Raw genomic sequence first — 26,701 nt, 5'->3', positions numbered from 1 at the left:
CTGAATGTAGTTCTGTATGAAAACGGAAGTACCTTTTCACATGGGCAGGCATCACAAATGACTGAAGCATCAATCTCCATTTTGTGACTGAAAGAGGAAGGCTTAACATGAATAACACCTTTCCGGTCTTTCTCTGGAAGATTGCAGACATGCTCTCCACCCACATTCTCATGGGCTTTCACACGAACATTGAATGTTCCCTGGATGGAAAAGAAACATTTGTACATTTGCTATGTTTACCCAGGTTGGGAGAAAATCAATTTAGGAAAGAGATAGGTCACAACTGTTTCTCTCCTAATTAGCAGATACAGTTATGGTTTACAGTGACTGCTATGGTCCTAGAACTGTGCTTAATCCTACAATTTCTGCAGGATATAATTGACTAGCAGTCTCTTTCTACCAGGAGCAGCTCATGAGCTTAAAGTCAGGATTGGAAGTAGTAGATTCTGCAACCAGGCTCCAGTTGGGCCCTCTTCTGGCTTGAGGATAAGAGCGTGAACAGAAGACCATTCTTGTTTCTGGCATCTTTGGGAGTTCTTGTCTGCTCTTTTCAGGCCACATAGGAAACCTACTACCACTCACCCAGAGTCTATATGATGGTTCAAAAACCAAAGTACCTTGAATCACCTTATTTATACAAGAAGGTTTTATTTTTTTTTATTTTAGGCCACTCGGAGTATCAGGAATGCAAATAATACGACATACCACTTCGCCACGAACAACCTGGAATGAACCAGACTCTGTCTTTTCATACTTCATGGATGTTATTTCTGTTTTCATAGCTTTGGGGGTGTCATAAGCCCGAATGTCCATCTTGGAGCGAATGCGCTGGGAAATAAATGCAAGAAAGGAAAACATAAAAAACATTTTTAAAAAACCTAGAACAAGTATAAGTCAGTGATCCCTCCTTTCCACATTAAGTCATCTGACGATTACATTCAACCATATTCACAGAGGATAGTTGTTGCTTTTTCTTTTGTATACACTGTCAGCAGCCTAATGTTGCAGTAACAAAGTTCCCAAATTGCTCCAGTGCATGGTTAAGCAACACAGAGCCTGTGCGCTGCATTCAGACCATTTTTGTATCCTGCACAGTAATAGCTGTCTGGTGGCTTTATCCTATGGAATTTTGGGATTTGTAGTTTGGTAAGATACTTTGAATTCTAAATATCTCATAAAACTACATGTCCCAATAATCCATAACATGTAGCCATTGCATGTAACATTATATGAAAGAACTAAAATGGTTCAATGGCAATACTGCCAATCATTGTCTCCCAAAGCAGTTACTCTACTCTCAGCTCAAGAATGGAAAATAGAATGTTGGTGGACAGCAAAAGACATGTAAAGATGGGTCTAAATCTAACCTTTTAAAATGTGGCATAAACACTGAGAACTGGGAAGCCCTGGCCCTCGAATATCTAACTGGAGGTCAGCTGTTATCAACAGTGTTGTGGATTTTAAAGAAACACAAATAGAGGGTGAAAGGGGGAAGCATGCCAAGAGGAAGATGTGTCAACCCTTGTAGGGACCACCTTCCACCTGGATGTGGATTCAGAAAACATCTCCACAGTCGCTTACGGACCCTTGGGAAGATAAACATCATGAGTGATTGCCTATTATAGTGATGATAACGACTGCCAATAAACGATGTCACTAATAAATGGTAGCAATGTTGCCACAGAAAAACACCCGCTTATCTTCCCTTTTAAGAATGGAAGGAAATTATTTGTCCAATACTATTAGCAGCCTTTTAAGGTGAACCCTCCTGAATTAAAGAGAGACTATGTTGGATATTTTGATGATGATTATCAAGTTTACATTGGCAGCAACAGTTACATTCCAAGCAGTCCAATGCAAACCTGACCACTAAGGGACCTTCCAGACAGGCCCTATATCCCAGGATCTGATCCCAGGTTTTCTGTTTATTCCAGATTATCTGAAACTGCAGACTCATCTAATCCAGTTTAAATCAGAAAACCTGGGATTACATCCTGGGATACATGGCCTGTCTGGAAGGTGCCTAAAGTTGCTCTAATAATGCTTTTGATGAGTTTACATTCAGGATTTACTCTGAATGTAAGTCCTAAACTACAGTTATATCTGAAGACAAGGGACCCTTCCACAGAGCCCTATATCCCAGATTATCAAGGCAGAAAATCCCACATTATCTGAGTGTGGATTTAGATAATTCAGTTCAAAGCAGATATTGTGGGATTTTCTGCCTTGATATTGTGGGATATAGGGCTGTGTAGTATCAAATATTTTAATTTTTCAAACTGTTTACCAAATATAAACCTTTTCTACTTGGTGAGGCAGCTTACATATTCTGCAGGTGTAAGAAATCCAAGGGTACAGCTACACTGGAGAATGAATGCAGTTTGACACCACTTTAACTACCATGGTTCAATGCTATGGAGTGCTAGGAGTTGCAGTTTGGTAAGGCAACATCACTCTTTGGCAGAGAAAGCTAAAGAACTTGTGAAATTGCAATGGTCAGGATTGCATTGAAGTTAAAGTGCTATCACCTGCATTCATTCTATAGTGCAGATGTGTCCTCAGAATGATCAAGGAATTTCACCATGAATGTAAATAGTAAGGGCCCTTCCACATAGCCCTATATCCCAAAATATCAAGGTAGAAAATTGGGTGTACGATCCAGCATCTTGGAAAATTGCTTTAAACTTCTCACTAAAATCAGGAAAGCATTTATTGCTTCACTGACATTGAAATTATGTCACTACAGCTGGCTAGTAGCAGTTTCCTATTTCCAGGAGTGGCAGTGGTGTCGCGTCAACAAGATTAATCACAATTTAGAATGTCTGGAACTGTTTCTTACGTCAAAAGCCATTTTGATCAATTCCACAATATTAGAGGAGTCTTCCTGTAGTCTTCCAATTTCAGAGATTGGGAAATATGTGTGCAGCTTCTGTATTTTTAAACAAAAAGTTGCATTATAACATGAGGGTTCCAATCCTATACACAGCATTGAACAAGAAAGTAAGAAACAGAGTTCATGATTTTATTGTACATAAGAAATGAGAATCCAGATGGAAATTCTGGATCTAGTCAAGGGAAGCTGGACTAGACTTAGAAAAGTTACTTATGATTTTTTCCCATTGATTCCAATAAGATTTAGTTATGATAGATTGTCATATGATTGTGACTGTACCCAGGGTCTTAAAGTAACTGATATGACTTTCTCTTACTCTGTCCTTTCACTATTTTAACCTCTCCCACAAAGGGACAAGAAAGAATCTACCTTCTTCCTGCTAGGCTTCTTTAATTAAAAAATAGTTTAAAATCTCAGACAGGTAATAGGTTTTTCCTGGGCCATATTTGAAGCCATGAATGCCATAATAGCAGCATTCAAGGAAACAGCCATGTTAGTTTGTTTTGGCATAAAAAAGATTTAAGGAATTCTATAGAACCTTTGAGCCTAACTGGGAAGAAGGTGTCTAGCCTTTGTGGATACAGTTCAATTTGTCAGATGCATCTGATAAAGTGGAATGCATCTACAAATGCTTTCCATTTCAAAAGAAGTCTCCACTGATAAATTAAAGCTTCCCTTAAATCATGAACACCAACATCCAGGAGCTATTATTAATAATATAATCAGAGATCATAGCAATGAAAGAGCTAGACTTCCCTTCCTCACTTGCCATGAGTTCTAGAACTTTCCTGCAGCAACTATTTACATATTGAGTAATGTTGTCTTCATGATCTAGTTTGCTTTTTTGCATTGCCTTAACAGGAGGACTTAGTGTCAGCCTTTGAGCCTGAGTGGGAAAAGATTCAAGGCATACCATTCATGTCACTGCTTATCAACATTTGGGTTTGTGGTTGGACACTGTAGGAAACTGAATGCTAGACTAGAGGAATTTGGGGAATGAACCAACACAACTTTCCTTAAATGCCTAAAAATTCAAGATATCCAGTGTGGATCTTCTGATTACATACAGGTAAAGGTTTCCCCTGACATTAAGTCTAGTAATGTCCAACTCTGGGGAGTGGTGCCCATCTCAATTTCTAAGCCGAAGAGCTGGAGTTGTCCATAGATACCTCCAAGGTCATGTGGCTAGCATGACTGCATGTAGCACAGTTACCTTCCTGCAAAAGCGGTACCTACTCACATTTGCATGTTTTTGAACTGTTAAGTTGGCAGAAGGTGGGCCTAACAGCAGGAGTTCACCTCGCTCCCTGGATTTGAACCGCCGACCTTTTGGTCAGCAAGTTCAGAAGCTCAGCAGTTTAACCTGCTACACCACTGGAGCTCTCTGATTACATTTATTTTGGTTTAAATGCTGATAAAAATCCATTTTTTGAACAGTTATCACTGAAGTAAGCTAAGCATGATGTAGTTCGTTGGACTACAACTCTGGAAGTCAGAGTTCTAATCCTTCCTTGTCCACAAAAACCCACTGAACGACCCTGGTCAAGTTACTTATGAATACATCTTGCCAAGAAACATATGTAATCGGTTCACCTTAGGGTAGCCAAAGCTTGGAAATAACTCCAAGACACACAACAGTAACATAACCTCAGTTACCTAACTAGCCACTGGGTGTCCCCACTGCTCTTCAGAGGTGGACTTTAATATTTGCTCTGAAGGAAAAACTGAAAGATATTCATCACCAAGGTCTTAGATGAAGACATACCTGAAGGTAAGCTGAATCCCACCCTTTTGCACTGAATAACAAAATCCACAGACTCCTAAATGATTACGCTGTACATAATTCATGGTATGTCACAAGAGGACCAAGATGAGCAACACATTAACATTATATATTGTTTTTTAAAAAACGAAGCGGGATAGCCATGTTATTCATGGTACTAATAACCTTTTTGGCCTAAACTTTTTATAGACATTTAGAAAGCCAAATAAACATTTTTAAAAACTCTTTACAGCACTAAAGGTAAAGGTTTCCCCTGACATTAAGTCTAGTCATGTCCAACTCTGGGGAGTGGTGCTCATCTCCATTTCTAAGCTGAAGAGCCGGTGTTTTCCGTAGACACCTCCAAGGTCATGTGGCCAGCATGACTGCATGGAGCACCATTTACAGTGCTACAATACTTTTAATTTTTTCAAATTCAAAGAAATTTTAGGCAAGTAAAACAGGTCATTTGTTAGGAGATGGTGAAAAATCCCAGTGTGTGTATGCTTGTATCTTCAAGTTGCCTGACAATGTAGGGCAACCCAATGCATTTCATAAAGTTTTCTTAGGGAAGGAATAACACCACTTAAATATAGTACTCAACACACTATAGAAATTAATAAATAAATAACTGGAGAATTCTTAGACAACCTTTAATACCAGCCATCCCCACACAACAACACTAGGTAATCTTGTTCTTGGTGGGAGAGTAGATCCCTATGAACCTTTACCAAGTTTCTCTCTAAAGTTGGATCCATTTTCAAGCAACGGTTTAAAGCTGTGTTTCTCAAGTAATTGGTATTTCCTCCATAATATATCAGGGAACAGCATCATAATTGGGACCATTGTATCTTTCCATCTCTGAAACCTGTCAGGGTTTGGTAGTCCACACTCAAGAACCAGCCCTGGTTCAAAGACCCACAATTCAAATGGCACTACTCTAAGGGCTAGTATTAGTAAAGCTGAAAACATTGCCATCCACCAGGATTTTTACCTCATAGTAATCGTAGGAGTGGTTGGTGACGGCAAATATGGGGATGATGTTACTCCTCCCCAGGAGTCTCACAAGGGTAGGCACAGAAGGGTAGTCCTGCTTGGTGTCAAAGGTGTAAGTTCCTGCTCTGTTCAGGTGACACCTTTCATCGTTCCTCCTCAGAATACCAGCAAGGACATTGGCACCATCAGCTTCATAATGGAAGGCCGACTCAGTGGAGAACACCAGGAGATGAGTGCTGTCATTCCGCCAGCCAATATTCTCCTGTGGGCACCGGGAAAGATACAAGTATAAAAGGGGTTTCATTTGTTCAGAAGAAAGAAAGATGCCCAAAAGCTGCTCCAATAGCTGGAATGTAACTTTAGAGGAAGATATTTTATGCTTTAGAGGAATTTCATAGCTACTCTAGCACTATCAGCAAAATGTCTAATCATGAGACATCACCTCCAAATATAATCCAGCCTGAGATTAGTTGAGAGGAATGAGAAGTTAATCTGTTGTTTTCCTGCTAATATTGACCATGTCTAGGCACTCCTCTGTTATCTTCCCTGTGCAGTTCTTATCTCTTACGTGTTGACAAGGCACAGCTCACTAAATTTACAACCATTCTAAGCTACTAGGTTTACAAAAATGTTTGCGTAACATTTACCAGATTTAAGATGCTACTCAAGTTGGAGTATCCCAATGGGAGTGTGCTATGGCTCTAGGGACCACATGCAGTTATGGGCTGCATTCTGCCCACTATTGCTCCAATGCACCAAGAAAACTGCAAATCCCGGGATTCCACAGGGTGCATCTGTGGATGTTAGAGTGACATCATATTGCTATAATTGTGTATTGCAAAAGGTCTGTGGTCAAATAATGATAAGGTGATTCTAGAGTGGTTATTAAGGTTCTTAGTAAAATACCCGCTGTTCTGTTGCTCATTAAAATGAAGTGCTGCCCTTGATTTTTTGTCCACTGATCTCACAACTCAGTGAATGGCAAAGAAAGCATATATTTACCTAACTCTCATTAAATCATTATATCTATGTTCTTTTCATCATGTCTTTACTCACTTTGCAAACAGCTGTTTGCAATATGGCATCAAATCCACCTTCTGGGGCATCCAGGTTGCCCGAGATTCGCTCCTTCATTAATTCATTACTGAATTTATCAATATTATGAGTCAGCCGGATGACATTCTTAAAGGAGAAGGGAGGGTCAGCATCAGTCCAGGGCTCACGCAGCCTGAGGAAAAAATAACAGGGAAATGCCTTGTTATTACAAAAGGAAATCAAAACACTGATATTAGAAATGTCTAGAGTAGGAAAGAGATAATACATTCTAAAAAAAAAATAGATATATGAAGCAAAAAAGTGAGTCTTAACATTTTTAGAGGTTCACAAACAAATGATGACAACAGCTAAAACAGAAATAGATGCCATACCTTCAAGCTTATCTCATCAGACACATGAATAGGAAAGCAAAGATGCTACATAAAGATTCCATGTAAGCACCTTCCTAGTTAATAGTGCAATTTTTCAAGGTAGCAATAAAAGTAAATTAATACAGACTGAAAGCAGATATGTTATATATGACTAAATTAAGTCACACATACAAGATTAATTAAAGTAATGGCATGATAAAGCATTATTTAGATCAGTCATTGGCACTACTCACAGATTAGATAAAACTATTACTCTAAAAAACAATAACAATAAGATCCCAAATAGTTTGTTCTGAAGTATATGGAATTCATCAACTTTAAAATACCTTGTGGGTCTCATGTCGGTCTGCGGGGCTGTAACTTTGTCCACAAACTTGCCAAAGCCAATAGTATAGTCAGAAGTCAAGTCCTGCAAGAAGTTTGCTGGCAGGAAGAAAGGGAGAAAGTAAGTGAAAAGTTCTCTGTCCTAAACATGCTTTCCCTTAATGCAGTGGTCCTCAACTTGTGGGTCCCCGGGTGATTTGGCCTACAGCTCCCAGAAATCCCAGCCAGTTTACCAGCTGTTAGGATTTCTGGGAATTGAAGGCCAACACATCTGAGGACCCACAGGTTGAGAACCACTGCCTTAATGGAAACCGATTAAACACCATGCTTCAGTTGATATTAGGTGGGCACCCAGGCCATTGAAAATCAAAATATTTGTATTTTGCAACCCAGGCAAAGTAAATGTGTAAAACAGGTTAAGATTGAGCTAGACTACCCCATATAATTTTACTTTTGGGGATTTTTTTTTTCAGTTTACGTCCCAAAAATATACTTAATTTTAATCACAGAAAGTAATGGAAGCAGGATTCCCTGTTATAACAGCTTCACTGTGCTATATCCCTCTCCTCTGGTAAACTCCAAAGCCCATCTTTTCTGTAAAACCTCTGTCAAACCCTTTATTCTGATCTACAGATGAAATTCAACTTAGTTCAAAGTATAAAGATTGGCTGGCATTCATCCGGGACTGGTGTTGTCATTAGTGAAGTTGTTGCCTCAGATAGTAAATTCTTAAAGAATAATCGATTTACTGCAAAAGTAGCGACATCTGTTAGACCATCAGCCTCAGGTGCCACAATAGCCTGCTGACTTGGGTACTACTATATCGATCTTGACTTAGAACAGTGGTTCTCAATCTTTTGGGTCCTCGGGTGTTTTGGCCTACAACTCACAGAACTCCCAGCCAGCTTACCAGCTTTTAGGATTTCTGGGAGTTGAGGGCCAAAATATTTGGGGACCCACAGGTTGAGAACCACTGACTTAGAGGAACTGTATTTTGCTCTGCCATACACAGCAAGGCATCTTGTTCCAGTCCTGCCTTCATTTCCATTCATTGTCATCTGTTCCTCTAATCTTTTCTCCCTTTCACTGTCCTTGGAGCAGGATCTAGTATTTTGTTGTTACATTATTTCACAGTATATTAAATTACCACATAAACAATCAAAACTAGTAACATGTTTTTCAAACTCCATGCAGTTATTTCTGGCAAGCTAGCTGGCTAACGATACCTAGAAACAGATTTTTGTAAGATTTCCATCTCCTAAACTAGCAGTCCCTGAGTTACAAACATAAGACTCATAGTTAAGAATAGGGATGAGTTAAGAATAGTTAAGAATAGGGGTGAGGCAACAGGAAGTGAGAAAAATCTACTCCTAGGAAGGGAAATCCACTCCTGAAAATGTGTCTCAGCTGAAGCTTTGTCACCAATCCTTGTTTCCATGACAACATAAAAGTTTCAAAATCCAATTTTCTCAGCGACAGAAAGTGAGGTGAATTCTTCTAAACAGGAGCACAGGTACCAACACAAACACCACAGGGGTGTTAATCCCTGTGTATCCTAAACTAAAAACAAATTAGGCTAGAGTTACACTTTAAAAATGTACCTGTTCTGACTTACATACAAATTCAACTTAAGAACAAACATACAGAACAGATCTTGTTTGTAACTTGAGAACTGTCTGGGATCAGTGATTTAAAAAAAGTGTGGGATGGAGGAGTCCTTGCAGATAAAGTGGACCAAAAGTTAAGTCTTTATTGACTTCTAATTCCAAGGGAATAAAGGAATATTCTGGTAGCAAATATCTGATAGTCTTTGGCTTGTTTCCTAACATAATGGTAGCTAGTTGGTACATTGTGTCAATTGTACTCAGAAATTGTACACAATTAACTAAACCCAGTCTTACTGATAATCCATTCTCACCAAGTTTCTGGCCCATTTTCTTAAGGTTGTCCAAATCATCAGACATGGAATAAGAAAAGTCCATGAGAATGTAGAGGTCCACGGGAGATTCAGTGGGCTCAAAGACATCCATGGAAAAGCTAGCTTCCTCTCCAGCTCTCAGCCTCATGGCTACGTTCTGTGGGGACACTTGGGTTTTCTTCAGAGATGTATCAATGTGAAATTCCTGCCAGAAGGCAAACAGTAATATGCAGTCAAAGAACTTGAAAGGATTCAGCAGTGATTTGGACAAATTATTCAAAAATCCCATATATCTATACAGAAGTCTACAAATTTCAGTTTAAAAGTTTGACTCAAAAAATTGGATCAACTTATCCACAAACATTGTAGCCAGACTAATAAAAGTGAACCAGCTCCTTCTCTGACTGGGTGGCGAAAGGAAAGAGCTTTGTCCATCCCGAGAGAACCTAAAAGAGGCTCCAATTCCCTCTACTTTTTCCACCAAAGTGCTGCTTCTGGTCTTTTTTATTGCTTGGGTTGGAAATGGCAGAGATGGTCTGGGGCTGTTAGACCCCTAAGGATGCAATTGTCCTTTCTCCTCTCTGCAGAATGATCCTTGACCTATCCAAGGGTCCTATTAAAATCCATAATGTAGGCCCAAAACCTACCCTTGGTGTATATATTAGGTCAATTTAAATGAGTATCACACTCTGTGTAGTTATTAGTGCCTACTTATTTTCCTTCCTCAAGCTGTCTTACTTCCATCCACTCACCTGTACTGTTAACATTTCTCCTTTCATGACTACTATGCTTCCTTCACCACAACCATGTCTCATTAGATTTTCTCTGAAATCACAGCGGGTCTTTTTGAAGTTCTACAGTAAAGAAATTTGACAAAAACATGTGCTTAGTATTTTGTTTATGGGTAACTGCTCTCTGCCCCAGTATTAGGCTGGGACAGGATGAAAAGGGTCTTGAAAAATTACATTTACAGTTACTTATAGCCACAGCTAGAATCATCTACCGTTGGAGGCTCTGGGGACATCTGGAAGTGTAGTAGGTATCACCACAAAATGGTTGTATGGGAATCTTCATAACATTGGGCAAAAACAGCCACCAATATCCATCACAGAAGGCAAACTAATGAGGCTAAGGGCCCTTCCACACAGCCCTATATCCCAGAATATAAAGGCAGAAAATCCCACAATATCTGCTTTGAACTGGGTTATCTGAATCCACACTGCATATAACCCAGATCAAAGCAGAAAATGTGGGATTTTATTCAGCTGTGTGGAAGGGACCTCAAATACAAGTAACTCATCCTAAGCTGTATCTACACTGCCCAATATTCCAGGATCTGATCTCGGGTTATCTGATTTGAAATGGATTATATGAATCTCCACTGCCAGATAGTCTGGGATAAGAAGACAACCTGGGATCAGATACTGGGATATAGGACAATGTAGAAGAGACCCAAGAAAATGAATAATGCAGAAATAGCACTGAGACCCAAATCATTTCCACAGTTTTCTGTCCCAATAGAACACAACAATTTGTCAAATATTATTTTTGTTTTAAGCCATTGAGAACTCTCTTTATTTTATATATGGCTCATCTCCATCTTTTTTTTTTGCCAGCCAGCCAGCCAGCCAGCTCTCTCTCTCACTATTTTCTCCCTCTACCTCATGTTACCTAGTTTGCTTTGTTTCTCACCTTCTCCCACTATCCCCCTCCTTTTTTTCATTCCCACAAATGACTCCATCTCTTCCCTTCTCCACTGTCTGCCATTCATCTTTCTTTCTGTAACCCATAACACACAGCATCTGAGGAGCAATTCTGCCCCCAGCCTTTCCAAAATCCCTTCTGAGAAAGAACAACAAAATCAAAAAGCAAAGGGGAAGTACAGGCCAGACAGATAAAATTACTTGGATTTTTTAAATGACGTCATTTTGCTCAGTGGGCAGCAAAGAGGCTTGCCAGAGTAAAAACTGGAAGCTGCTCCTGTATCAGGTTGTTGTGAGTTTTCCAGGCTGCATGGCCATGTTCCAGAAGCATTAGCTCCTAACGATTTGCCTGCATCTATGACAAGCATCCTCAGAGGTTGTGAGATCTCAACCTCTGAGGATGCCTGCCATACATGCAGGCAAAATGTTAGGAGATAATGCTTCTGAAACATGGCCATACAGCTTGGAAAACTTACTGCAATCCAATTATTCTGGCCATGAAAGTCTTTGACAATACATTGCTCCTGTACCTTTAATGATTGTGTGTTGATGGGCTGCTTATGACCTTCAATGGTAGTGATCTTTAATAGAAGTAAAACCTCCTCCAGCTTTTAGCCTGACAATTTTTGATTGCCACTATTATGAGGAGCTACAACACCCCTTTTTGCATTAGGAAGACACACAATTCTTGCTTTCAGTCCTTCGTACTTTGAGCTATGAATAAATTTGGGTTCTGAGTAAGTTATAATTTCAGATTGCAGAAGCAGAACAACAATCTCATCTTGTACATGGTGTTTTCCAATGCAGCAGAGAGGGTAAAGGGTATGCTGATTCACAAATGCCAAAACTGTGGTGCTTTGAGATGTACACACAATTCTTATGAAATGCTCCCACCTCATCAGTGCAATAGGAGCAATCCTTGCTCACTCGGATACACATGGTACAACTTTCAGCTCTGGAAGCTGTGCAGCGGTTAACTAGGAAACAATAACAATGCATTAGAAATGAAGCAACACAGATTTGTCTTGGAACGACAACAGAAGAGGACAAATAAGATTTAAGGTGAATGGATATGTCATGTGGGAATAGATTTATCAGGGATGAGGAAAAAAGGCTCGCCTGTTAGAGTGAAACTCCCATAAGTCCTAGTCAGCATAATAATATTCAGGAATAATAGGACTTGCAGGTAGCCATTGTGCAATGCTATATATTCCTCATCTCTGATACAAAGCTGAGTTCTATTCTAATTCCTGTCATAGTTGACACATTTCAATCCTAGTTGCATTGCAGATGCCAAACTGATTGACAGTTTGACGCAATTAGCCACAGGGGCAAAGAAGATAACATTTAGAATGGATGTATCAGAAAGGCAATGATGGACTTCACTTAATATAAAAAGCCCTTTTTCTCAAAATTTCAGAGCTGGCAATATCAGTTGAAGGCCAACAAATATAATGAAAAACACAGGAATCATTGTGTCTTCAGAGATCAGTTTGTTTGTATTGAGACTACTTATAAGTAGTAAAATATTAAAACTTGATGCTAGTGAATCTGACACTCTCCAGGTTTGTGGAACCATGACTCCCATGGCCCTTAAGTACCATGCTTGCTGGGGATGATGGGAGCTGGATCCTAACACATCTAAGGGGCATCAGGTTAGAAAAGGCTGTTCTATACTCTGTACAACTGGACTTTAAGTCCTTCACTATAGGATGAAATAAAGGTTTAGAATGTCAGAAATTTAAAATTCAATTCTTCTTATCTGCACCACCGTTTGGTTATTTTACATCAACTTGGACATCTAGCAATGAGAAACAGGTGTGCTTTCATGCTATGTAAAAGTACTGCTGTGAAAGAAAAGACAATTTGCCCCATCCTGCAATATGCAACTATGATAATGGTGTCTTTTTTTTTTTGCCGAGCACCAAAAAGCAAACCACTGATCAATGTGATTTGAAAACTTATATATTTTTTTTGCTGTATGTGGGTACAGAAGGGGTAGACACCACACAGTTTTTCAGATGTTGTTGGATTGCATCTGCCATCACTCTTCTCCATTGTTCGTGTTGATTAGAGCTGATGGAGAATGCAGTTCAACAGTGTGAGGAGGCTCACACAATAGCCATTCCTGTAAATGAGGGCAAAACTTTAAACTAACGTATATGTGGAACTTACCTTCGTTTGCTTGGATGATGCTATAAAGCAATGATAATAGAAGCAACCTGGGCAATGACTTTTGGAGTAGCTTGTCCATTCTTTTCTTCCTGAAATCCAATAGGCAATAGTGTCATAATCATCAGAGCTGAGCATGTACATTCATACTGATGATCCCCAAAATGCTGATAAAGACAGCTTTAATGATTATAAGGAAAACAATCCATGAAGACTGGTCCTTAATGAAATTATAGACACATACAGACTAGTGTTAGATTTAGGACAAATGATGCCCTGTGCTAGTTAAGCTGTGAGGCCCTGAAGGAGAGAGGCTGCTTTGTGGCACACTCCCATAGACTAACAACTCTATATTATGCTTGGAATAGCTCTGAAAAAGAATACCTTCAAATTTAAAATTGCACCACATAGGCAAAATCCATTGTACAAAAAATGGCAGGAAGATGCCCCCTTCCACCCACCAACGGGGCCCTGTGTCTGAGCACACCTGAGCACAATGGTAAATCCGGCAGTGTTTCAGATGAAGGCTTCCGGCACTACCAACTAAAAAGACAACACTGGTACATTTCTGTTAAGCAACTACAATAGATCCTTACTATCTGTTCAAGTTTTCTTCACTCACTCATGAATACCAAGAACCATGGGTGCTGATGTCCCATTGCTTACAGTAGCACAGAAAATGGTGTTTCTTACATAGTATGGCAGGAGCAAAATCTGCTTTGGGGAATTTTGGGGAGAATGGTGCATTTTCAAACTGTGGGTGATTGAATCCATGGGTGCTGAATCTGTGGTTATAAAGGCCAACTGTTGATCGAATTCTGGGCTTCTTTAACACATCAGAGGGACATATGACACAGAAAGAACAGGAATTGCTTCTTTCACTACAGAAATGAAGAAAAGTTCAGTTTGTTTCAGTGAACCTTCTCTTCAAAACTAGTGGTATGCCCATGTGTAATGAAACAACCAGGACAAATAAACTTTTGAGTTGAGCAAACACCTTGAACCTTCCAGAAACCACTAGTAGGCATCTTCCAAAATGCATTCAGATATGATCGTTCAGCAACCTCATTCTTTCATATGATTTCTACTTTGGTGGTCAACTGTATAGGTCTATGTTTGTTTGGTGTGATAGGATGAAGCAGGCATATCTGCCCACTTCTTGTTTCTCACTTTGCTGTTCTCACATGTTGAGAAAGAGATTCTGGAGGCAGCTGCTGTTTACCTTTGACTTTTGTGGACATCTACATATGGCTACAGGTGGACCAGGTAGAGTAAAAATCCATTTTACCTCAATTCAGGCAACCCAATACCCAAAGTCTCTGTATTTATCTAGCCATCTTTCACAATCTTAATGCTGATACTGATATAAACATTTCCATTGGGGGGGGGGGGGGAGTTAGGAAGGCATAATTCTTTTAAAGGTGCTTCTCTGAGAAGCTTTGTTAATTGAGGTATACTTTGTATGTAGCATTTACTCTTTACCTCCCTTAACATATTGCTTTATCTGTTTGCTTGAAAGAAAGAAAGAAAGAAAGAAAGAAAGAAGCATCAAGAAAAACTTGTGAGTTACAGTACAATACGACACTGATTCTCATATAAAATGGAGTAAATTGTAAAAGGCTTATCACAACACCTCATTTTTTCACTTGATGTAATATAACATTTATTATCCAGGTAAGTATCAGCAGACATTACTTTAAACAACTTGAGAAAGCCCTTAAGTAAACAGCCAAAAAGATAGCCTTGATACTCTTTTTCACCATAAAAGGTAGGAAGAAACAAAGGATCCCAGGAGTATCTAGGAGACCAACTAGTTGGCACAAGCATTTGTGAATATCAGTCCATTTCTTCAGTGCATCTGAAGAAAGTGAATACTATCTATGAAAACATAAAGTCTTAAAGGTGCTGGTAGAATCTTTCACCCTCTTCTCTCATTTCATATTGAAGAAGAGATTTAACAACAAGGATTGGTCACAACTGCTAAAGGGGAACCTCTGTATTCCAAGTAGAATTTGGGAAAGTTTCAGCTTTTTCATTTTAAATGTGTGGCTGTTTTTTATGCTTTAGATTGTTATAAAATATTGTAAATGAAGGACAAAAGGCAGTAATAATAATCGCAACCACATCACATCAGTCCTTTTGGAGATAGTACTTAATTATGAGGCAATTCAAATACTGATCAGTGTTAATACCAAGGATTACACACTGTACAGTAATAAATGTAGATCACACACTTTTTCCTGAGACTCATATGTCAGTAGTATCTCCAAGCATTTGGGATCGTTAAGAAATGTTTATGCAATATTTTCCTGCCACCCCATAATGTTTTGTGAGCATTCTGTGTGTTCTTGCTCACTTCCACCAGAGCTATCCCATCAGCAGTGTAGAAATGCTTGATCTGCTTGTGTGACCATGGCAGAGTTCCAGAGGGAACAAAGATTTCTGCTCCAAACCAGAGGATTCTGTTTCTTATTTTCTGCTACCTGAAAATCAACAATTTCCATACTCTTCAACTGTCCAGATTTGGTTGGAATAGTCTCAATGAATTCTCTTTCTCCCATTTTCTCAACTGCTTTTGAAATGCCTCAGTTTCTTTTTTTTCTTCCTTTCCCCTTTGTTTTATTTCAATTGCTTCAAACTGAGATCAAAGTACAAAAGTAATTTGCACTCAGTTGATTCAGCATGGAGCAAAAGGAGATGAGACAGCTGAATTTTGCCCTTCCCAGTTTGCTCAGGCATAAGCAAACTGCTGCAGCATTTTCTAGCTCGTGTATTCTTCCATCATCATCATCGCACTTTCCTCTTCTAAAGGTGGCTCAAATCAGCTATGGGAAAAGGCAATGCCATTTTGACCATACTCTATCAGTGCTTGGCCATACATGTCTTGCCTTTTATCTGGAAAGTATGAGAGGATATCTCCCCCCCCCCCCTCCTGATGTATGTAAGGGCCATATGATTTTCCTTGATTGTACTGTTTCTGGCTATTAGGGAAGGAGGATTTGCACGTTGTAATGCTTCCTCATGAAAATAAACATATGGTATTTCAAGTTGTGTGGAGAAAAGGGTGGACCAAACTCAACTTTAACATTGTTTTGGTTCATCCAGACATTTTAATTCATAAGGGTATCCCAAAAGCTGTGTATACACGAAGACACATAACGGCAATATAAGAAAGAAATTACTATATGGTCTTGCTAGTTATATCAACTCAAATTCCGATTCCATTGTGTGTTTTAAAGACTTCAGTCTAGTTGCTTGGGCTTTGTGAGGCTTCAGCAGATTAAAAAAAAATTGGCAAGGAACAAGAAACATGGTGAGCAGGTGGTGTTTAGCAAAGTTTATTTTGCCTTTTATAAGTTGCACGAAAATTGGAAGATTATTTTTGACTGGATATAGCAATCTTGAGTTTTTACAAAGCTTATCTGAATTCCAGTAATAAAATAAGGACATCTCAATAATGTCAGAACTAAGTGTGAGCTGCACAAATTGGAAGAAGGCAAGGAGAAGCAAATGCAGTGTATATATACCCATGGCAACAGCAAGTGCTTATCTGAATGCATTCAACACTTTTACTGGTTTCAGTCTCCACTCCACTAAAGTGCCTAATCCACAAAGAAAGAAAACTTTGAGAAACTTCTGTTCTATACATAACAAGCTGGCTCGTATAACTTGTCCATTCAAAGCTTGTATCTTTCAGAAAACAATAGCTCACTGCCAAAATAAACACCTCCTCTTCCTGAATTTAGGGTCTAGCAGAGTAATGAGAAAGCGAGAAGAAAAACACAGTCTCAAAACAAACCCCTCCAGTCAGCCATTTCCTATTGTACTAATAATTTCCAAAGTGGCACCAACCAACAAAGAATGTTGGGTGCGGCTGCGGAAAACACCCGGCTTCCATTGGGAACTTCGGTTTGGAGGCTTCAGCAAACTCTTGAATAACATGTTCGCATTCTCACTGTCCTTTCTATTACATGTTCACATCTACTAAAACTCAGTGGGACAAAGCTGGCAGTTAAATACTGGAGTCTTTTTTCCTGTTACTGCACATGTCCTGGCAATGTTTATTTCATCATCCGGTATCTCAACATGTTGCTGAATCTGATCCAAATCAGAAAATTGCCATCCATATACATTTGGTGATTTAAGTCTGCATGGTTACTGTTTTGTGAATGTCATATCTGTGTTATGATAGAATATTAGTATCATGTGTATTTATGGTTGGAAAACCTTGGACCATTTCACATTATAATTATAGCACTTGTTATTGTTATGTACCTTCAAATAGACTCACAACTTTGATTTTTTAATTTTTTTAAAAAAATGCTAATAAGGCTTGCTATTGCCTTATTCTAAGGCTGGGAAAAAAATTGTTTACCCGACAATTTCTGGTGAATTTTCATGGCTCATTGGGGATTTGAACCATGGTCTCTCAGAGTCCAAGAAAGCATTTACACTATACAGCTTGAGGGATGAGGATGGAAAAATCAACATTACTGTTTTTCTTTTCACACAGTCCCTTCAAAAATGAAAGAAAAAAAACACCGCTCAACCTCTGTTTAGGTGCATCTACACCAGGCATGGGTAATTTTTTTGTCTTGGGGCTGCATTGTGGGCTGGGCCAGGCAAGGAGGAAGGGGGGCCAGGCACATACTGAGTGGGGTGGGCTTGGGAGGGGAAAGGTCTGGGAGAGGATGGGGCTAGGAGAGGACAGGTCTAGGAGGGGGCAGGGCAGGGCCTGGGTCAGCCTCGGGTTGTCCTCCCAGCAGAAGGACAGGGCTGCTTCCACTATCCTTATGCTGGGAGGAAGGTGGGACATGTGGAGACTGCCTGGACCCCCCCCCATCCCCCTCCCCATCCTCCTTCCCTGATACTCAAGCTGTCCTCTTGGCATTATGTTGGGAGGAGAGCAAGACAGGTAGCAGTTGAGAGTGCTCCAGAGGGCACTCTTTGAGCCATCCTCCTGGCATAAAGAATGGGCCACTCGCACCGTTCTTATGCTGAGAGGAGGTTGAGACACACGAAAGCTGAGAGCACTCCAGAGAGTTTTCAGCTGCTACGTGCCTTCCTCCCCCATCTATTTGGCAGTGGATCACCGTGTCCGTCTGCCAAGAGGAAAGGGAAAATGTGGAGGGCCTGAGGTAAACCCCCAGAGGGCCACATCTGGCCCGTGGGCCTTAGTTTGCCTATGCCTGATCTACACTGTAGAATGAATGTAATTTGAAACTGCCATTATTCTGCCAAAGAATACTGGTGCCTCATTAAACCACAAATCCTAGAATTCTATAGCATTGAGCCATTGCAGTTAAAATTATGTCAGTCTGCATTATCTCTACAGTGTATACCAGGCATGGGCAGACTTCAGCTGTCCAGGTGTTTTGGACTTCAACTCCCACAATTCCTAACAGCCTATTGGCTGTTTGCTCATGCCTGGTGTAGACGCACCCATAGTCCAATATTCAGATCAATATACCACACCGAATCTCCACTTTAAGGGCTGCATCCTATGGAATTATGCAGTTTGTAGTTTCCAGAGGCACAATAGCTTTCCAGCTGAGAATCCAGTCCTGCTTCAACTACTTATCACAAAATCACATAGGATGTTGCCATAATAATTAAAGTGGAATCATAGTGTTTCCATTTTGACCTCCCTACAGCCCTTTGAGGAAAAAAAATTCTGAGAGAATAATTTGTCCAATTATGATGCTACAGGTTCAGTATTGAAGATGTTTACTAATAGAACCATTGCTTAATAGGTTATACCTTTGAGTAAATATTTTTAAATCTGCTGTGAGAAGGCCAAGACAGATGTAAGAGGAACACAATGAGTATTTATTCCCATATCCTCCCAGTTTACACATAAAGCTGCACAGGATAGTAAAGGTTAGGTACTTTTGTCCCATATTGATATCAGTATAGAAATGATACTTCTCTGCACTGAAAAAGGATGGGGTTTAAAAGTCCCCTTTCTTTTTGGGCAGGTGGAACATTTATGTAACAAGGCAGAAAGAACTATAATTATAAATTTTGCAGTTCAGCAAGACTGTTCTGTAATTAACATGGCTGTGTAGTAAGTATTCAATGCAGGGAAACAGTGGATTAGACAACCACAATGTTATTTAAATTTCCACTAGCTACTTCGAGGGGATGCTGTATCATTACAGAAGTGAAATGTTATTGATAGTGAAACTATTCACAACTAGAACCTGTAGAAATACTGTATACACTTCCATTCATGTACTTGCAACAAATGCATTTTATGGTTTAGGGAAAGATTTTTCAATTTTTTGACTGCAGTTATCTGGGAACTGTTTAGGAAATGAAAGACATCCAGTCAGCTCAGTTACCTGCAGTATTTCAAACCCATTTGATCTCCAAGACTAACTTTTAAGGATTTCTTTTTTCTTTTTTGTTTATATGTGGGAGCATAAAAGAAGTGATGGTAAAACAGATGTGAGTGCCTAGCACTCTTTGATGATTCACAAAATATCTTCTTTGACCTCATTTATTTCCTTGCCAACCTGTGTCAGGTGGGCTCTCTCCCACTGCCCGGTTCCTATCTGTACCAACAAGGATTTGCTTGATAGAGATGACTGTCTAACTTTAATGAGCTCATTCAGGATACAATTCCAAGAAACCATTAAATAGCCACTGTTTTGAGAATATGGGAGTTGAATAAACAGCAGAATGAATAGCTTGTCAGATAGTAGATTTCTTGTGCCTTTCCCACTCCATATCTTGTCTTTATTTATTAAAAAATAGGAGATTGAACTTGGAACTGGGCAAAGCAAGTCCATTATCACCACTTTGAGTCTCCTGAGGGCTGAGAAAAGCAGTATATAAATAAAGTAAATAAATAATAAATTACCACTAGTGTTCCACTGCTGCTTGTTTTCCTTTGAGCCAGATATAAATTTTGCAAAGCACTGATTGGCAGCTTCCCCCATCCCCAAATCCACAAGTCATTTCCCACTTTTAAAAGTATATCCCCTCTGTCCCAGATGTTCTCTGATGAATAAGGAGATGATTGGACAAAAAACATTAGTGTCCATGTGGAGTTTTCATAGTTTGTTATTTGCTTTAAAGACACACTTGATGCAAGAGGCAAGACTAGGGGAAGGCTTCTACACCAGTGGTTCTCAACCTGTGGGTCCCCAGTTGTTTTGGCCTTCAACTCCCAGAAATACTAACAGCTGGTAAACTGGCTGGGATTTCTGGGATTTCTGTAGGCCAAAACATCTGGGGACCCACAGGTTGAAAACCACTGATATAGATGGTTTCTATGTGCTGTCCTATCAATGGCCAATGCTGTGAAATGTTGACATTGTGAGAATTCCTACAGTGCTACCTAAATGGGAGTCCAAATTACAAATAGCTCTGTTGGTGTGTGATACATATATACATATATATGCGTGTGCACACACACACACGGAGAACATATGTAGTATGTATTAAAAACACACATGTAATATATGTTAAAAGCACAGTTTCAAGCAGCATCACAACAAGGAGCAGGTTTTTTAAATTAATGTTTCTTTGCTATCTAACCAAGATCAAGACATCTTCCCCCTATAGGAGCCCCCAGTGGCACAGTGGGTTAAACCCTTGAGCCAGCAGGACTGAAGACCAACAGGTTGCAGGTTCGAATCCGGGTAGATCGTGGATGAGCTCCCTATGTCAGCTCCAGCTCCCCATGCGGGGACATGAGAGAAGCCTTCCACAAGGATGGTAAAACATCAAAACATCTGGGCATCCCCTGGGCAACATTCTTGCAGAGAGCCAATTCTCTCACACCAGAAGTGACTTGCAGTTTCTCAAGTCGTTCCTGACATGACAAAAAACCAAAACAAAACAAAGAAACTCCTTCCCTCATGCCCACACATTTTGTATTTCAACAGGGATCGCTCATAACAATACACTATTGCTTGGAACATCTATTTCCTCTCCAAGTTAAGTTCAGTGAACAAGGGAAACAAATTGGTGTGGGAGAGGGACAGACAGTGACCTCATCCCTACAGAATATGGTAGAAAGTCTCTAGACTTTGAACCTGTTTGCGAAGCCTGGAGGAATCCAGGTTCAGCCTAAAGAGAAGCGATACTGCACTCTGAGGTCTAGCACAAGGAGCCTTACGGAGCAAGCATGTCGTGGCCTGTGCAACAGCACCCAAGAATCAAAACAGTGCTGTAATCGGTATAGCTAAGCAAGTCAGGACTCAGAGGGGGTATGAAGAGGCAAGATCCAGGGTAAGCCTGAAGCAAGGAAACACAAATATGCCAGAACCTGGGAAGATGTTACTTTGATTCTTCATCCTGTCCAGTTAACATTTTACATAGTTATCATAGTTATAGATACCACTTTAACTGCTCTGATGACAATCTATGGACTCTTGGGGTTTGTGGTTAGAATCATAGAGTTGAAAGACACCTCAAGGGCCATCCAGTCCAACCTCCTTTTGCCATGTAGGAAGACACGGCCAAAGTGCTATTGACAGATGGCCAGTCAGCCTCTGATGAAAAATGTCCAGAGAAGGAGACTCCACAATACTCTGTGACAGCTGCAAAGTCTATAGTTTGGTGAGAGACATTAGATTAGTTCTTCACTGGTCTTTGACGGTAATATATTTTTCTATACTTATTATTCTGTCTGGCTAAGGAAGGAGCTCCCGGTGGCGCAATGGGTTAAACCCTTGTGCCAGCAGAACTACTGACCAAAAGGTTGGTGGTTCGAATCCGGGAAGCAGGGTGAGCTCTCGTTTGTCAGCTCCAGCTTCTCATGTGGGGACATGAGAGAAGCCTCCCACAAGATGGTAAAACATCCAAGTGTCCCCTGGGCAACGTCCTTGCAAATGACCAATTATCTCACACCAGAAGCGACTTGCAGTTTCTCAAGTCACTCCTGACACACACACACACACACACACACAAAGTGTGGCTGAGAATTTGAAAGGCCCCCATTTAAACTGCCAAACTAAGGATTCTGTAAGATGTTGCTGTAGTTGTTACAGTATATTGTGAAAGAGCCCCTGACTGGGGTTCAAACAACCAGTTTAAATGGATAGGCACATAAACACAATTATTTCCCAATCTCATGTACGTGAAAAATGCAAAGAAATCAAATTAACAGACTTTTTTTTCCAGAGGAAATAAGTGCTGAAGGAGAGAATGAACCTTCCTTTGTTGTTTGTATTGATTGGACATATGCCAAACGGCATAAAGTTTGTGTGTAGAAGTGGCTTCAGGGGAAGTGATCAGAATCACTGAATAAACAGTAATGCTGCCAAACAATGAACTGTTGCAAGTTTGAGTCTGTGGTGTAACAATCTCTCAGTCTTAGCAGTAATTCTTTCAGGACAATGGCTCTCTGTGAAGTTACCTTGAGAGATAATGTTTACACTGCACCCTTTTAATGACATTCACCTCATGTTATTCCAACTGCAGCCGACTATCATACTGGTGGTTCAAATGTCACTCTCCTTGTCTACTGTCTCAGTCTGGAGACTATCCCATAATATGCCATGGGAGAACATTTCCTTGTTGTGAACAAGGGCTGCAGGGATGGCGTTGTTCAGTCCATGGGCAAAATAGAAGGTGCATTTAGCACATGTTCAGGAGATGTGTTGTGTCAAGGGGTGAGAGACATCTGTTGGTCATAGCACACATTTATACATCTTGCACTTGGTGTGCTTTGCGTTTTGATCAGCCATTGGAAGGTTACACCTTCCAGCTCACCTTGCTGATGTACACATCTCTGAGAAAGGGAAATTAGTTAACTGGAGGATTTACATGTTCTCCTTTGCATCTGGTTTGATCCTGATATGTGTATTCTCCAACCTAAGCTAAGCTAAGCTAAGCTAAGCTAAGCTAACCTATTGCTTCTTAAACAGTGGGTCCCAACCAGAGGTGGCCCTAGGTAATTTTCAACGGTAAGCAAACAGTATTTGCCCCCCCCCCCCACCACCACCAATCACTGATATATATTTTCTGTTTGTCGTGGGAGTTCTGTGTGCCATATTTGGTTTAATTCCATCATTGGTGGAGTTCAGAATGCTCTTTGGTTGTAGGTGAACTATACATCCCAGTAACTACAACTCGCATATGTCAAGGTCTATTTTCCTCAAGAGCGCCTCAAGAGCACCCCTGGGCAAAATCAACTATGCTGCAAATGCTTACTTTGCATAATGGGTTGAGCCGCCCCTGGTCCCAACCTCAAACGAGGTCCCCTTTGCCCAATGGCTAGGGTATGATAAAATTCCATATCTGATGCATTCTTTTGTGAGACTGTTGCAAATTTTATCCTTGAGATTAGTAACTTTTAAGTATGTTTCCTTTTTACCAGTGACTTCCTGAGACTGATGTGATTTTACTGTTGTAAGCCCATAAAGGTTGTATGTGTGTGTGTGTGTGTGGGGGGGAGGTCCCCTTAGCCCAAAGCTGAGGTCCCAAAAATTGGCAACATTAAAAGTCACTGCTGTTTTAGATATTTACATAAATCTCTTGTGCAGCATTTATAGTGGACTCTGCAGAGGATGCTTCAGCTAAACTTCATAAAAAGCAAAATCAACCTGTTTAGCAAGCCTTGCAAATGCTGATTAATTATAATTAATATGATTAATTAATTATAATTTTTTGATTTTTTATACCTATTTAATATACCTATATACCTGGGGTCATATATAAATGTCTCAGATGGAAAGAGGTCATGAGTAGAAAATGTTTAAGAAGCGCTGCCCTAATCTACAGAATGAGTGGACAGTACAACAGGGTTAGGGGATTTGTGACCCTCTAGATGTTATTGAACTCAATCCCCCATCAGCCTGAACCCGTCTAGCAGATTGCTTCTCTTCGCTTCTGTTGTGAGAGAACCAGCCGTCTACAAAGCCGTTGCCCAGGGGACATCCAGATGTGTTGCAGTCGTGCAGGGGTACTAGTCTAGCAGATAGAAAGGCATGATGGGAGTAATACAGTATGTGTTCCTGCATGGTAGGGGATTGGGCTGGGTGGCCCTTGTGATCTCTTCCAACTCTATGATTCTAAGATTGGAAGGATTGACCTTTCCTTGTTTCTACCCCTATACTTACACACATCGACAGTGGTATTCATGCAACACTGTTGTCCATGATGCTCATCTAATATCAGTGTACAGGCAATTTGTACAAAGTGAATATAAGATTAATTTTCTTCAAGAAGTGAAAGCAGTATAAAACTGTTACCAGGGTACATATCAAAGCAAATAAAACCAATCTTGTGTGTTCTTTCTCTACTTCCATTGTTTGTATATACTTAACTATTAAAATTGCACAGTGATTTTCTGCATAAATTGTTTTGATCCTTTAAAATGAATGCTGGAATATGAAAGCAGACAGAAGGTAAGGCACTTGGATAGTTTTTCCTCAACAGTTTTTGCTCAGCTGGAGGAGACATCAGCCAAAAAGACCAACTGACTTAGTTTGAGTGTCTTGAAACTTTGATCTAGAAACTAATGGCTGTATATGGAACCAGGCACCTACATCCAGATGGACTATTCCAGCTTCCATTCTAAGTATGGCATCGGGAATGCCATATGAAACACCAAAGATGCTTCTCAGGAATTTAGATTCATTTACTATATTATGCTATATTTCTTATGCAAGCTGACTGAGCGATAGTTGAAAAGATGATTATTTACTCTCTTTTTGTATATTGGAGTAATAACAGATAGTCCCAGGTCACTGGGGATCAGTGTTGACCAATCAATAAATGTTTTATAAAAGGCTGCCAGAATTGGAGACCACTACTTTATACTGTTTCTGATGAGCTCTAGGAAAATCATACTCCCCAGGCTAGCTGTAGTTCCACTATTAGCATTTAAATCTCTGCTGTACACCTATATACTCTAAAATAACCAGATCTTAGAGTGGAAACTAAACAGGATCAGCTCTGTTTAGTACATGGATGGGAAACCATCAATAATACTAGGTGATGTAGGCTATATTTCAAAGAAAGAAACATGCAAAACCAAGTCTGAATATTCTTTCTCTAAGAAAACCCTATGGAATCCATTGGGTTGCCATAGTCAACAGGCAACTTGAAGACACATACATTTTTCAAGGTACTAAATGGAAGTGGAAATTCACCCATACCCAATGTTGAGTATGTGGCTTTAACATCTGAATCTATATGGAACCATGTATACCAATTTTCACATAAAGTCCCGCTAGTCCAGAGAGAGTAGAGAACAAGGAGGTTTAGCCACAATTTATTATTTGATTGGATTGATTTGATTTGTATCTTATTTTTCTCCTGAATGGGACATAGTTATTTATATCATACTTTCCTCCTGAATGGGACAACAATGAGCTGTTGCTGAAGAATTTTTGTGCAAAAATCCATCCAATGGTAGACCTCTCCTTGCTCGTCCTGGTTTTTTGTCTGTTTATTCTTGATTTATGCTGAAGAACATGATCAACAGTAAAGAAAGCTATCAGATGCAAATTTCCAAAAATTAGGTTGCAGTTCTATACATGCTAAGCTGGAAACTCTTTCAATCCAGAAGGACTTACTTCTCAATAGACTTGCCTAGACATTTGCAGCTATGAGTCACATCCGTGGCGGTTGTGATGGGGAGGATTGCTCCATTTGTCATAAAACCCACCGTTGCCATAAAATGATCTCAGCTACTCTACAGTTGCAGATCAAATAATTTTTTTAAAAGTCTAGATCGCCTCCACACCTTTGTACACAAAAGAAGAAAGACTGGAGGAATTCAATAAGGAAGTCGATTGCAACTCAGGAATGTGCTTACTTCTGTTTTTGTTGTGTTCTGTCTCAGGTTGAGAAATTATTCCAGATGCTGCTCAGAAAGAAAACTCTCGAAGCTTTTGTTGGAAATGGCTCACCATTAACCAAGGTATAAAACTAGAAAAATAAAACGAATGCTTTCTTTGTTTCATATCCAGTATTAATTTCAACTATTTATTTTTTAATATTGTTATTTACTATTTACTAGGTAGTGTTACCCTGCTAAACAGAATGATGGCAAAGTGTGAACTTCTAATATTCGATTTTAAGAGTTAATGACTTCGAGGGGTACCGACTAATAATTCTGATGTAACCCTTTTCAGTTTGTGCCCCTGTAGGAAACGGAAAGAATTTTCACAAATCATTAAACGGGCCCTTATTAAGAATGCCATTTTGCTCACAATGACGTAATTGTACCTGTCCTTGCATGAGAAATTCCAGGTCAGAAAAAGATTCAACAAGGTCTCAAGCCAGTTCTTGTATAGACTGAAGTTCCACAAGCATCTATGATATGTATTAAGGACATTTGTTAATATTATTTTATATGTTGTTTCATATTCCATAGAGAAATGTAGAACTGTAATTGACTTAGGACAAGCAAGAATCTTTAAAAAAAGGAAATGCTTTTATGTTAAATGCATATCTAAAAACAGGCAAATTTAGAAACAGAAACTAGAGACTCCCATCAGGCCTGTAGCGGGGGGGGGGGGGGGTTAGGGGTTCAACCCCCCC

The 26,701-nt window shown here is 39.8% G+C and overlaps 1 protein-coding gene across 8 annotated transcripts in view; it reads right to left on the bottom strand.

Moving 5' to 3' along the window:
* The window catches only part of ITGB4 (integrin subunit beta 4), a 74,224-nt gene that overhangs the window by 37,927 nt on the left and 9,596 nt on the right, over nucleotides 1–26,701 (bottom strand). For all 8 annotated transcript variants that reach the window (XM_060764665.2, XM_060764664.2, XM_060764667.2 and 5 more), the window contains exons 2-11: nucleotides 13,199–13,287; nucleotides 11,918–12,000; nucleotides 10,073–10,174; nucleotides 9,321–9,525; nucleotides 7,405–7,501; nucleotides 6,708–6,879; nucleotides 5,650–5,913; nucleotides 2,840–2,929; nucleotides 706–828; nucleotides 33–200 (exon numbers count right to left, since the gene is read on the bottom strand). In XM_060764665.2, coding sequence (XP_060620648.2) covers nucleotides 33–200; nucleotides 706–828; nucleotides 2,840–2,929; nucleotides 5,650–5,913; nucleotides 6,708–6,879; nucleotides 7,405–7,501; nucleotides 9,321–9,525; nucleotides 10,073–10,174; nucleotides 11,918–12,000; nucleotides 13,199–13,277 — 1,383 coding nt within the window. In that variant the 5' untranslated portion in view covers nucleotides 13,278–13,287. The remainder of the gene's footprint in view (nucleotides 1–32; nucleotides 201–705; nucleotides 829–2,839; nucleotides 2,930–5,649; nucleotides 5,914–6,707; nucleotides 6,880–7,404; nucleotides 7,502–9,320; nucleotides 9,526–10,072; nucleotides 10,175–11,917; nucleotides 12,001–13,198; nucleotides 13,288–26,701) is intronic.

The sequence above is a fragment of the Anolis sagrei genome, chromosome 2, assembly GCF_037176765.1.
Source record: "Anolis sagrei isolate rAnoSag1 chromosome 2, rAnoSag1.mat, whole genome shotgun sequence".
Lineage (NCBI taxonomy): Eukaryota > Metazoa > Chordata > Lepidosauria > Squamata > Dactyloidae > Anolis > Anolis sagrei.
Note: the sequence above shows the minus strand (reverse complement) of the source record. Positions and strands in the feature narration are given on the sequence as shown.